This window comes from Schistocerca americana, chromosome 10 (genome assembly GCF_021461395.2).
Source record: "Schistocerca americana isolate TAMUIC-IGC-003095 chromosome 10, iqSchAmer2.1, whole genome shotgun sequence".
NCBI classification, from domain to species: Eukaryota; Metazoa; Arthropoda; class Insecta; order Orthoptera; family Acrididae; genus Schistocerca; species Schistocerca americana.
The window spans coordinates 81,268,608-81,281,177 of record NC_060128.1 but is presented as its reverse complement, the minus strand read 5'-3'; the positions used below and the strand labels follow the sequence as shown (position 1 = coordinate 81,281,177).

Below are 12,570 nucleotides of genomic sequence, written 5' to 3'. Positions count from 1 at the left end.
ATATGCCAGATAGTAATAGAAGAGATACAGCAGTTTTTGGCAACGAGAAATGTTGATCCAAGTACACAAATTATAGCAGCCATGAATATCAACTCTGTGCATCGGGAAGTAATACAGAATGTCGAAGAAGGGGTATATCAGTCTGTAGCATCAGTTGCTGCCAACAGTCAAACTGGTGATGAAGAAAGGACTCAGCCAACTTGGACTTATCCCACAACTATCAAATTATAACCTAACATCCGATCAATGCAGGTGTAACCAACTCCTCCAACAAATCGAATGCCCTGTAGAACAACAGACGTTTGGACAGAGGACAACACACCAGTGTGTTTCCATTGTGGGTGCACTGTACATGTTGTACACTTCTGCAGAGAAATAAGGTGAAGTTTCAATGCTGCTATGCTGCTATATGTCACTGATTAAAACAGTTCTATTCACACCACGCCAGTCAACTGCAGTGGTTACAGGCGACCTGTGGGATGAAGCCCAACCCTGTACCCTGGACAGGATGATTCCTGGCATACCATAGCCTTTCCCCATCACTGTAAAGAGGTATCAGCCAGACACCTAGCTGCTAATTTCAGGAAAACTAAGTGATATAACAAACTTTTAAAAAGACGGTTTTGAAGCACAGAACAGTCCTTGTGGTGATCTCTGATTGTGGAAAGATTTTCCAGTCAAGATTAGTATCAGAGGTAATTTGATATTGCGACATTACCCACAAGGTGACAACTGTCTACAATCCATAGATGAATGGCATCACAGTACACTTTAATAAGACATAAGCAATTATATTGATGTACTTTGATGTCGGAGATATTGGGTTACAATGTTGCCCATCATGACATTCACATACAACACAGTAAAGCAAGACACTACAGGCTTCACATCATTCCTTCTGCTCCACAGTTGTGAGGTCAAAACGACAATGGATATACTGTTCTCTTTTCAACCGGATGACACTTAGGATGACTTTGAAAAAACCTCACCACCAGTATTAAAGAAGCAAGGCAGCTGGTTTACATATGGACCATTGATGCAGATGAGAAAGATCCATACTGCTATGACACCAAGCACTGGCCATTAAGGTGTAGCGCAGGAGATTTGGTCTGGATCTTTACTGGAAAGTGCGACTGTCATAAAAGTTACCAAAGTGCTTCCTCGGGTCATAACATATCCTTCATCACTTGCCAGCCATTACAATAAATTGAAGATTAAACTCCTCACGAAGAACACAAAAGCACAGAGACGTCGTCCCTGTGCTCCATCTGAAGCCCAGATACAGTCTAGAGGTCAGGTCAACAATGGTAGGATCAAGGAATGTGAAGACTCACTCAATGTTTGTGATGGTTTCATGCAAGGGGCTACCTTTGACACCCATCGTAATGAGGGGGCTGTAACAGCATGAGCAGAATGTTATCTTCTATGTAAATAGCAATAAACTAATCACGTGTTCACTGTGTTCATGAAACTCAGTTAATACAGTGGACTTGTGTCGGAGTGTGATGATATTTATTTAGAAGATAACAGTAGCAGTAATCTTTGTATGTGATGAAAATAACTGTCAGTTTTTTTGCTGAAGCACAATTTTCACAGTACTGCACTTGATAATGGCCACAAGGCCCAAATATATTCTGAATTTTTTGGATAAATAGTTTTACTGTCAAAAGCATTTATGTTCTTCAGAAAACCTGTGGTTATATTTTTTAACACATGCCAAGATGACACTGGCTACTTAAGACACACAGATTGTTTTAACTAGCCATTGTCATCTTGGCGTGTAAGTAAGTTAAATGGCTGTGTTTCTTAATGTAGGCCCTGTTAACATTTGATTAAATGATGATTATTGTATCAAAATATGTCATAAAATGTCAGTTGCCACTAAACCTGTGACTTCTGCATATTTTTGATGTGTCCATATTAACACTGTTTCAATGTTTAAAACTTCATGTCACAGTTAAAATTTGTAATTAGGCCTAAACATTATAGTTGACATTTATTTACAAGTGCTTGACCTGCAGGAAATCGGGAGAAATGATCAGTGTTCAGGGGTATGACAAGCATGATCATTCGAAGCAAAAAATGCTAATTAAGATGGGCTCGTAAAATGCGTAGATTGAAAGCTATGAGCACTTCTTCATCTTCGTTACTACAAGCGAATCTATTCTACTGAGCCAGTGCCATAGCTCTTGAGGTATTAGTTTTAGAGACCTTGTTTACTAGACTGTTTTGCTCCAAATAATCATTATTGTCATGTCGCAGAATATTGATGATTCCTGCTGGAACACCATGTTTGTGTTGATCTCCTGTTAGCTCTATTTGGTATGTATTCCACACACTTCAGCAATATTCTGAATGGGTCACACAAGATGTTTTGTAGGTAAGCTCCTTCGTAGAATGACTGTTTTTGTTCTTTTTTTTCCAGTATCCTACCACTGAACTAAAGTGTGTCATCTGCTCTACCTATGACTGAGTGAGCCTCTGTGATCAGCTCATTTCATATCCCCACAAAATGTTATACTTAGGCCGGGGTGGCCGAACGGTTCTAGGCGCTACAGTCTGGAACCGCGCGACCGCTATGGTCGCAGGTTCGAATCCTGCCTCGGGCATGGATGTGTGTGATGTCCTTAGGTTAGTTATGTTTAAGTAGTTCTAAGTTCTAGGGGACCGATGACCTCAGAAGTTAAGTCCCATAGTGATCAGAGCCATTTTGTTATATCCACAGTACTTGAATGAGTTGACTGATTCCAGTTGTGACCCATTGATAATGTAGTCTTAGTATCCTGTGCTTTTCACCACACTGAAGTGCACAACTTAACTGTTTTGAACATTTAAAGCAGTCTCCAGTCTTTGCGGCATTTTGGAATCTTATCAACATCTGCCTGCATATTTGTGCCATATGATCAAGCTTTCTATGATAATTGGTCACATAATGCTGAGTCGGATGCTTTCAGAAGTCAAGAAGTCTGGCATCTATCACATTGGCTTGATTTGTGGCTTTAAGGACGTCTAATGATAAAATATAGGTTGAGGCTTGGTGACTAATGTTATACTTAACTGCGATTTTGAATGCAAAAAATTACTCGCCTAAACCAAATAAGTGATAAATCAGACTACAGTAAAATTGTAATCTATAGTTTGTCTTAGTAGTAATTGAAAAGCAATCTCACTACATACAGTGTTTTTGGAATGTACGATGTTTTGTCTCCAACAGGATTCAAACATGTGACGAAGTGGACGTGCACACTTATTTGGATGCCCACAGGGTCACCATGCATGCCCTTTTCCACCAGCTATCTGTACACAATGGCCGATACATCCTCCGCCAGCTGAACAGGCATTCAGGTGGGTGACTGTGTGAAACAAAAGAGAAATCTGTTTTTCTATACATCTTAATGTACTTATCCTTCCTTCCATGAGGTAACTTCAACTAGTCATCCACTGTTCTGTTTCTCAGGGTGTTTGAAAGTGATGCAGAATGTAAATTTATTACAGTGCTGCGCTTTGCAGAAGACAAGTGTAACTGTGCGAGAGATATCGCACACATCTCTGTATGCGGCGTCTGAAATTTGTCTATTAATGGACAGTCTTACTATTGTGATGACAACAATGTTTCCTCAGATTATTTTCACCTCCTCTGTGAGATTATGCCTGTAATGTATTTAAAGTGGTGCAATGAAGCAATCTTACAAATTTGTTGCCTCCATTTCATTTACAGACTGGACACTATGATTAAGCAGATGTTAAATTTAAAACTTTCTCAGTAAACAGATTCTTCCATAAAATTTCAGGCGAAGTGCTGGATGTCTAAAACTTCCTGCCATGATATTTAGACACAGAATATTCTGACCATCTTCAGGTGAATACTGACGGAAATGCTCTGAATTCACATATTTAAGACTGCATTGACACATGCATGGTGTATTCAGTTGGTGTTTGTCACGGGCTACTTGGGCGCATGCACTTCTGCTGCAAGTCCATGTGCCGTGCCCCACGTCCTCTGTGGTGAAAGCCAGCCACATCGATATCAGTTCAGTTGTCTTTGCATGAAATAAATCACAGAGCAATGCAGATTACGCAAAGTATGAAGTTTTTCTATGACTGGATTCCATGTAGAATCAGCTGGAAACTTCCATATTGGCCGGCCGGTGTGGCCGTGCGGTTAAAGGCGCTTCAGTCTGGAACCGCGTGATCGCTACGGTCGCAGGTTCGAATCCTGCCTCGGGCATGGATGTGTGTGATGTCCTTAGGTTAGTTAGGTTTAATTAGTTCTAAGTTCTAGGCGACTGATGACCTCAGAAGTTAAGTCGCATAGTGCTCAAAGCCATTTGAACCACTTCCATATTGACTAATAAGGGACTTTGTCATATTTCCACTGATTCGTCAGTGAAATGGTTGTTGGTGGGTTTGTGAACAGAGGTATTGATGGAGCTATCAGAAAGGAAGAGGTCAACATCCTGGAAGATTGCACACTGGGTTGAGCAGGACCAGGTAAAACAGATAGCAGAGCAATAGGATAGGGTCTCTTGGCTCTGAGTCAATCATCAGTGAACCTGAATGAGACCAGAGGTTCGGGGTTTTGGGATGCTAGTGACGTCTCCTCTAGATAGCACATAAACAGGTTGGCATAGAAGGGGCTGTGCCACAGACAGGTTTGTATACCTCTCCTTCAAAGGAGAAGTAGTTGTGTGGTAGGGTAAAGTTAGTAAAGTGTACAAGGAATGAGGTTGTGGGTTTATAGTCTGAAGTACATTTGGAGAGGTAGTGTTGAATAGTGGCAAGACCATTGGCATGAGTGGTATTGGTGTATTGGGAGGTGGCATTGACAGTGACCAGTAGGGATCCATGAAATAAAGGGGTGGGGACAGTGGAGATCTGGTGAAGGAAGTAATTGCTATCTTTGATGCAGGAGGCTAGCTAGATGTATGGCAGTTGGTTGGAAGTGTTGGTCAATGGGGGCCAAAATTCTTTCAGTGGTGGCATAACAACAGGCCGCGGTGTGGTGCCCAGGATTGTAGCGTTTGTGGATTTTGGGGAGTATGTGGAAGGTGTGTGTGCAGGCTGTAATAGGGGTGAGGAGGGAAATGGATTCAGAGGAAAGATTCTGGGAAGGGCCTGAGTCTTTAAGCAGAGATTGGAGGTTATATTAAACTTCTGACAGAGTTTATAAGTGGAGGCCTTTTACTACCAGATAGTCACTGCAATTCATAATGACAGTGGTGGGACCTTTGTTTGCAGGCAGAATGATTAGAAGAGGATTATTTTGAGGCTTTGTATGGCTGTCCTTTCTTCTGCTGAAATGTTGATGTCCTTATAAAGGGATTTGTAGAAAGATGGTGAGGCAAAGTTCGAGTTAAGGAATTCCTGGAAAGTGAACCAGGGAACGGTTAGTCTGAGGTTGTTATTAATATTTTCTGTAGAACTTAAACATTAGAACACCATTCACAAATGAGACATTAGGCCTATTTTTCACTGTATTGAGGATTTTGTAGCAGAGAGGAAACAGCATGTTATCTTGGATGGTAAGTCATTGAAAGAAGTAGAAGTATCATCAAGCATGCTCCAGTGAAGAGTATTGGAACCCTTCTTGCTTATCTCTTATATTAATCAGCTACAATTGCCTCTGCACAGGCACCAATTCAGTCGAGCTCATCAAAGCAGTCACTGCGGACTTCACATCAACACAACATTGTTACAGCTTGCATTTCCTTTATCACGATGATACTTCCTGCATTCTGCCCTACATGAAGTTGGACTATCAACCCATTAAAAGTTGAAAATTTTTATCACAACTGGACGAAGAATGTCAGGTCATCTACTAGTTATTGTTTGAAATAAATATGTATCCCTGAAGATGTTGCTTTAACAGAGTGAAACTAGTCAGATCATAAATAAAGATTTATCATACAGCCAAAGCAGTCTTTTTCATCAGGGTACAATTCTACAGCAGTGTATGTCCGCAATACAAAATTTTGCTGTAAACAGTTAGTGTTGCTGCCTTCAGTGCTGAAGGACCTGGGTTTAATTCCCAATGCTGTTTACGAGGCAATAAAAGGAGCGATCTATGATCATGGGCTGTGAGATCAGCATGCCGCCAGTCTCTCCAATTGTTATTGCCATTAGAGGAATTCTGACGATGCCACAACGTACTTCTTCATTCGAGCAGTACCTCATTTGGCTGCAAGGGCTGGGTGGACCCTCTGTCAAACCTCACCATCTCATAAAAAAATCTGAGGAGATACTGGGATACTGTAATGATAGCAACATTCTTGAGAGCCCTTGTGTGTGTGTGTGTGTGTGTGTGTGTGTGTGTGTGTGTGTGTGTGTGTGTGTGGATAAAGAGAGAGGAGAAGATTGACATGACACTGGTTGTGGCTGTTGGGAAAGAACAGAATATAGAGATCTTTGCCAGTGAAAATGAGAGTGAAGTTCTGCAGTAGGGAGACTGATGAGAATGGACTGCACAGAGTGTAGGACTGTTGGCTATTGTTATAGAAGGTAGACCATTAGCTGTCTTTTGATGTCTTGGAAGGAATTTAATTTCTGGAATATTTCCAAAGGCAAGTTCCTGATGCAGAAAATGATTTAGAAAATATGGTACTGCTATGTGATGCTACAGGGAGAATTTTACTTTGTTGAGGACAGGTATTTATGCTGTGCTGTTCAGAAAGTAGAATAAGAGTTGAAAACAAATAGAGCAAATGTAGAGTATGGTTGCCTCTGCATTTATCAGCACACAACCATGATAATTGTTTGTAGGCTGGTGTGATATGTTCATAAAAGCACACTTCGCAAATGTATTGTATACAAGGATTCGTTGCCAGTTCCAGCCTGCTTGAGGATTCAAACAAAGATCCTCAGATAATGGCATCACCATAGTAGAGTAAGGGGAATATTACGGACTCTAGAAGCTTCTTTCTGAGCTCAAAAGGAAATTGTTGTGACTCGCCGATCTTTCAAAGTGCCGCCACGCAGTTACGCACACCTATACATGCGACGCTGTCTGCCAGCCGTGCAGAAGCAGCGCCACCTAAGCGGCCAGCCAGCCAGCGGCCGCTAGACTCAGACTCAGTTATGATTTGACTGTTAAAGTGTACACACGTCTTACTCTGTTTACTTGATCTGTGACTTTCATGTATTGCGTCTGTCTTGAAATATATTTGTTCAACTTGAAGTTATAATAGAAATAAGTTTTCATATTTCGGTAGTGAAGTGACACTGACACCTTCTTACAGATGGCAGCTATGTGTTCAGGCTAAATGATGGTCCTCCTTTTTTTTAGAGAAGAGGAAGAGGTTATTTCTGTGACATTTAGGATTAATCCTGAAAGACTGAAGACTAAGGACTCTCATGGATATGATAGAGTACCCAGCAGAATATTAAAGTACTGTGCTGCAAATGCTAGCCTTGTACTTAGCCATATTTTTAATTTTTCCTTTAAGAATGATAAGTTTCATGAAAGATTAAAGTACTCGTTAGCAAAGCTGCTTTATAATAAGGAAGAGAGGGAGAATATATACAATTTTAGACCTATTTCTATGCTGTCACTGTTCACTAAAGTTACTCTAAAGGCTGTGTATGTAAGGATAATAGTTAGGTTTTAGAATTGGTTTAACAACTAAAAATGCTACTTTCTCTTTTCTCTGTGATGTGCTGGTTGGATTAAATGAAAGATTTTGAGCACTAGGCATTTCTTTTATTTAACTAAGGCGTTTGATTGTGTTGATGACAAAATATTGCTCCAGAAGTTGGACCATTACAGAATACGGGAAGTAGCTCACAATTGGTTCACCTCTTACTTTAATAACAGACAGCAAAAGGTCATTCTCCAGTGTTGAGAATGCCTTTGATGTGGGGTGCTACAGGAATCAGTGCTGGGGCCACTCCTGTCACTTACTTATAAAATTAGCGATGTGCCCTCTAATATTACAGGTGATTCTAAAATATTTCTGTTTGCTAATGACTCTAGCTTGGCAGTAAAAGATGTTGTGTGCAATCTTGGTACTGTTTCCAATAGCGCAGTATATGACCTAAGTTCATGGCTTGTAGAAAATAAACTAATGCCAAATCACAGTTTTTACAGTTTCTAACACACAGTTCAACTAAACCTGACATTTTAATTTCACAGAATGGGCATATGATAAGTAAAACAGCACCGTTCAAATTTCTAGGTGTTCAGATAGATAGTAAACTGTTGTGGAAAGCCCACATTCAGGATTTTGTTCAAAGACTTAATGCTGTCATTTTTACTATTTGAATGGTATCTGAAGTAAGTGATAGTATGACATGAAAAGTAGTTTCCTTATGACATATGGTATTATATTTTGGGGTAAGTCTTCCCATTCTCAAAGGCTAGTTTTGGCTCAGAAATGGGCTGTTCGAGCAATAGGTGGTGCAAGTTTGTGAACCTCTGGTTGATCCCTGTTCATTAGTCTGGGTATTCTGACATTGACCTCTCAACATACATATTCTTTACTGTCATTTCTTGCTAATAATGTCAGCTCATTCCCAAGAATTAGCAGCTTTCACTCAGTTAATACTCAGCAGAAATTCAGTCTGCATTTGGATCGCACTTTCTTGACTCTTGCGCAGAAAGGTATGCAGTCTACTGCTGCATCCATTTTCAATAAGCTACCCCAAGAATTCGAAAATCTTAGCAGTAATCCGTGTGCTTTCAAATCGAAACTGAAAAGTTTCCTCATGTGTCACTCCTTCTATTCTGTTGAGGAGTTGCTTGGAAAATTGAGCTGATTCCTGTGTTACATTGTAGATTGTGTTTACATAAACTTACGGCTTGCCCTTTTTTGGGTTCATAAAGATTTTATTTAATCTATTATTACTTTTATGTTGTAATTTCGTGTACTGACACATTGCATGACCTTGGAGATTTGCTCCTCAATTTGGTCCTACAGAACTAGACATGTAAAACAAAATAAAATAAAATAAGATATTCCCTGAATTGTGCTGTAATAAGTTTTTTGTGAGCGACTTAGATTTCTTGTGTTTCAGACAGGTTAAGTTTCAAAACTATGCTCTGCACCCACACTGACAAGGCAAGTAAATCAGCATTTACGTGTTGGATGGCTGTGCACAAGTATGGTGGACTTGGACTTAGATATCACATAATGTCGTCAATGTATAGACAAAGATTTCGTCCAATAGCTTAATATACTTTTAAATGACCTTCAGATATGCATCTCTGCTACTCAACACCACCTACATGTGATGTGTAGTAATCTCTTTCATTTCCTGTTGTTGATATTCAGAAGCACAATTGTGATTGTTGACAGCCCTCCTAGAAGCAGTGATGGGCCTCGGTGAGCTGTTGGCCGTGTCGCACCAGCAGCTTACGAGGCTCGGCCTCCTCGCAGAGGCTGAGGCGGACTCTGACTCGGGCACCGGGACGGGACCGGACGCACAGTTGAGGCTGCTTGTAGCTCTGCACACACTGCCCAGACTGGCACACGCGTTGGCGACCGATGTCTGGAGAGCGGAGGGTGTTAACTCCACGTGGAACGGCGTCAGGTCAGTCGCCCGGATGTGTCTGGTGGTGGGCTTTTAAGGCACTACTCTCAATAATTCAGTCATTTCTTACACTTACGGGTGCTGGATTAGCGGAAGTGTCAGATTAGTGAGAGTATCTGAAATTTTGTTCAAATCCCAGTGACAGTCAGCTGTTGCACAGCATGTCAGTTCTTCTCGGCATCGAACGTAAATGCGAATCGAGCCTGATACCCAGGTGCAGGTACTTACGCAAAAAAATGGCACAATTTCAGACACTTTACTGGTCTCATACAGTTATAATTTTATGTATATAGACTGAAGCAGTCAGAGTTTAGTGTAAATGGTCTTCAACTTGAGATCTACCTGCACTCTTTTGTCTTGTTATAAAATTCATACCTAAGTAGTATCTCAAATCCTCAAGTTCTCCAGATATATTTATTCTTAGCTTGATTTCTTTTGTCCAAGGTTTCAGGTCCATGATTTCATACGTTTGGGATATGAATGCCTGAGAAACAAAGGAAACATATTGTGTAATGTTTGTTTGTTATCATTCAGCTCAAAACTCACGTACTGCTCCAGTCAAACATGTTGTTGCCACCATATTATGAGAACTATCCATGGTGTAGATTACATTTTGGTATTTTTTTAAAAAAGGTATAGAAATAAATGTTTTATTCATTTGAAAGCGACAGTTAAATAGTACATTTCAGCATAGTCTCCACACACATTTAGACGCTTATCATACTGGTGAATAGGCTTCAAAGTTCCATTGTAGAAATATTCTAATGTCTGAGACTTGAGCCACTTAGTCATGCTCCATCATCTCCAAAGCACAACGTTGCAAGTCAGGTCTTCGTCATTGGAAACAGGTGGTAGTCACTGTGTGACAGGTGCAGACTGTATGATGGATGAGAAAGCACTTCCCACCTGAAAGAATAAAGCACTTCACAAGTGCGATTCTCCATGTGTGGTCGAGCATTGTTCTGCAAAAACAAAATTTTTGAGCTTAACTTTCCTCTACCCTTATTCTGAATTGTTCTTCTTAAGTTTTCCAAAGTTTGAAAGTACCTCGCAGAGTTTGTTGTACCATGCTCAAGAAAATCAACAAGAAGCGCATCTTTCCTGTCCCATAGGTAGCAATTCAGTCTCACACTTCAAATTTTTGACCAAATTCTCTTCTCCAGTTAAGATTTGATCAAGTAATGGCCATCAACTTGTTTGTAAGAATCCAGAATGTCAGTAATGGAGTCATACATTGGTTGTTACAGTTTTGTATCAAGATCTTTGGTACCCATCTTGTACAAAATTTGTGATAGCCTAGCTTCTGTGCAATGATTTGGTGCAATAGACATCATGAAATTTGTGGAAAATGAAATGAGAGCTCAGGCATTGTGAATCAGTGGTTTTCTTCAATCGTCCCATTAACTTTTGTGACCAGTTCACCAGTTACAGTGTCTGGTCATGCACCTCACTCTTTATTGTGAACATTATTTTGGCCACTTTTAAACCTAATGCATCATTGTTATTCACTCCACCTTCATTGACTATATAGTTTATGTACACTCCATATAGTTGCTTATAAATTTCAATCAGTTTATGATTTTATGCAAACAAAAATCTTATTATGGACCACACTTCACAACCCACATGATTTTCAGTTGCACCACAGATTTAAAACTCTTGTCCATTATATTACATCAGGACCAACTTTCACTGTGTGAACATTTGGATTCTTATCAACAAAAGAGCTTCCTTCTGATACAGCCAATTAGTAATAGACTGAGTGTTCATGATTGACCTTTGATTTATGAAAAGAGTGGCTAATTCAGTACAACTATGTCAGTACTTCACTGAGAGACTCAGATACAGTAAATAAAATTATGGAAAATCAAGGATTGAATGTAACAATATTTTGAAAAAGATCATTGCTACTCACCATATAGCAGAAATGCTGAGTCTCAGAGAGGCACAACAAAAAGACTGTCAGAAAGTGAGCTTTCGGCCAACAAGACCCCCCCCCCCCCCCCCACACACACACACACACACACACACACACACACACACACACACACACACACACACACACGCTCAGGCAGCTGCGAACAGCAGTGCATGATGGGAGGAGACGCATCCAGGTGGGAGGAGGGGGGGTGGTAAGGAGGAGGTTGGGGTAGGGAAGGGGAGGGATAGCAGGTTAGGGGTGGGAGAGTGTAAAGTGCTGCTTGCGAGAGCATACGGGGATAGGGTGAAGAGAGGGTATGGCAGTTAAGAGCAATTGACACGTTAGACGGAGAGCAAGTAAAAAGACTGTGGATGTGTTGATAAAATAGAGGACTGTGTAATGCTGGAATGGGAACAGGGAGGGGTAAGGACAAAGACTAACAAAGTTTAAGGCCCAAAGGGTTATTGGAACATTGGATATAATGCAAGGAGAAATCACATCTGCACAGTTAGAAAAGCCAATATTGTTGGGAAGGAAGGATCCATAGGGCACAGGCCATGATGCAGTCATTGAAATCTAGAATGTCATGTTGGGCAGTGTGCCCAGCAATGGGGTGACCCAGCTGTTTCTTGGCCACACTTCTTCAGTGGTCATTTATGCAGGCAGACAGCGTGTCGGTTGTCGAGCCCACACAGAATGCAGCACAGTGGTTGCAGCTTAGTTTGTAGATCACATGATGGTTTCACAGGTAGCTGTATCTTTGATAGGTTAGGTGGTGTTTGTGAATGGACTGGAGTAGGCAGTGGTGAGAGGATGTATGGGACCGGTCTTGTGTTTACGGACATTAAAGGCATATGAGCTGTGAGGCAAGGGTTTGGAAGCAGGGGTTGTGTAGGAATGGACTAGGATATTATGTAGGTTTGGTGGGCAGCAAAATACCACTGTGGGAGGGGTGGAAAGGCTAGGGGATAGAACATTTCTCATTTCGGGGCATGATGAGACATAGTCAAAAGCCCGACGGATAATGTGATTCAGTTCGTCCAGTCCTGGGTGGTACTGAATCGTGAGGGGAATGTTCCTCTGTGGCCAGGCAGTGGGACATTGGAGGGTGGGTGTAGAGATAA

At 41.0% G+C, this 12,570-nt stretch overlaps 1 protein-coding gene across 1 annotated transcript in view; it reads left to right on the top strand.

The window, feature by feature from the left end:
* Positions 1–12,570, top strand: part of LOC124552595 (angiotensin-converting enzyme-related protein-like) — a 385,045-nt gene that overhangs the window by 333,938 nt on the left and 38,537 nt on the right. Inside the window, exons 9-10 of the mRNA XM_047126920.1 lie at positions 3,215–3,345; positions 9,291–9,525. Coding sequence (XP_046982876.1) covers positions 3,215–3,345; positions 9,291–9,525 — 366 coding nt within the window. The remainder of the gene's footprint in view (positions 1–3,214; positions 3,346–9,290; positions 9,526–12,570) is intronic.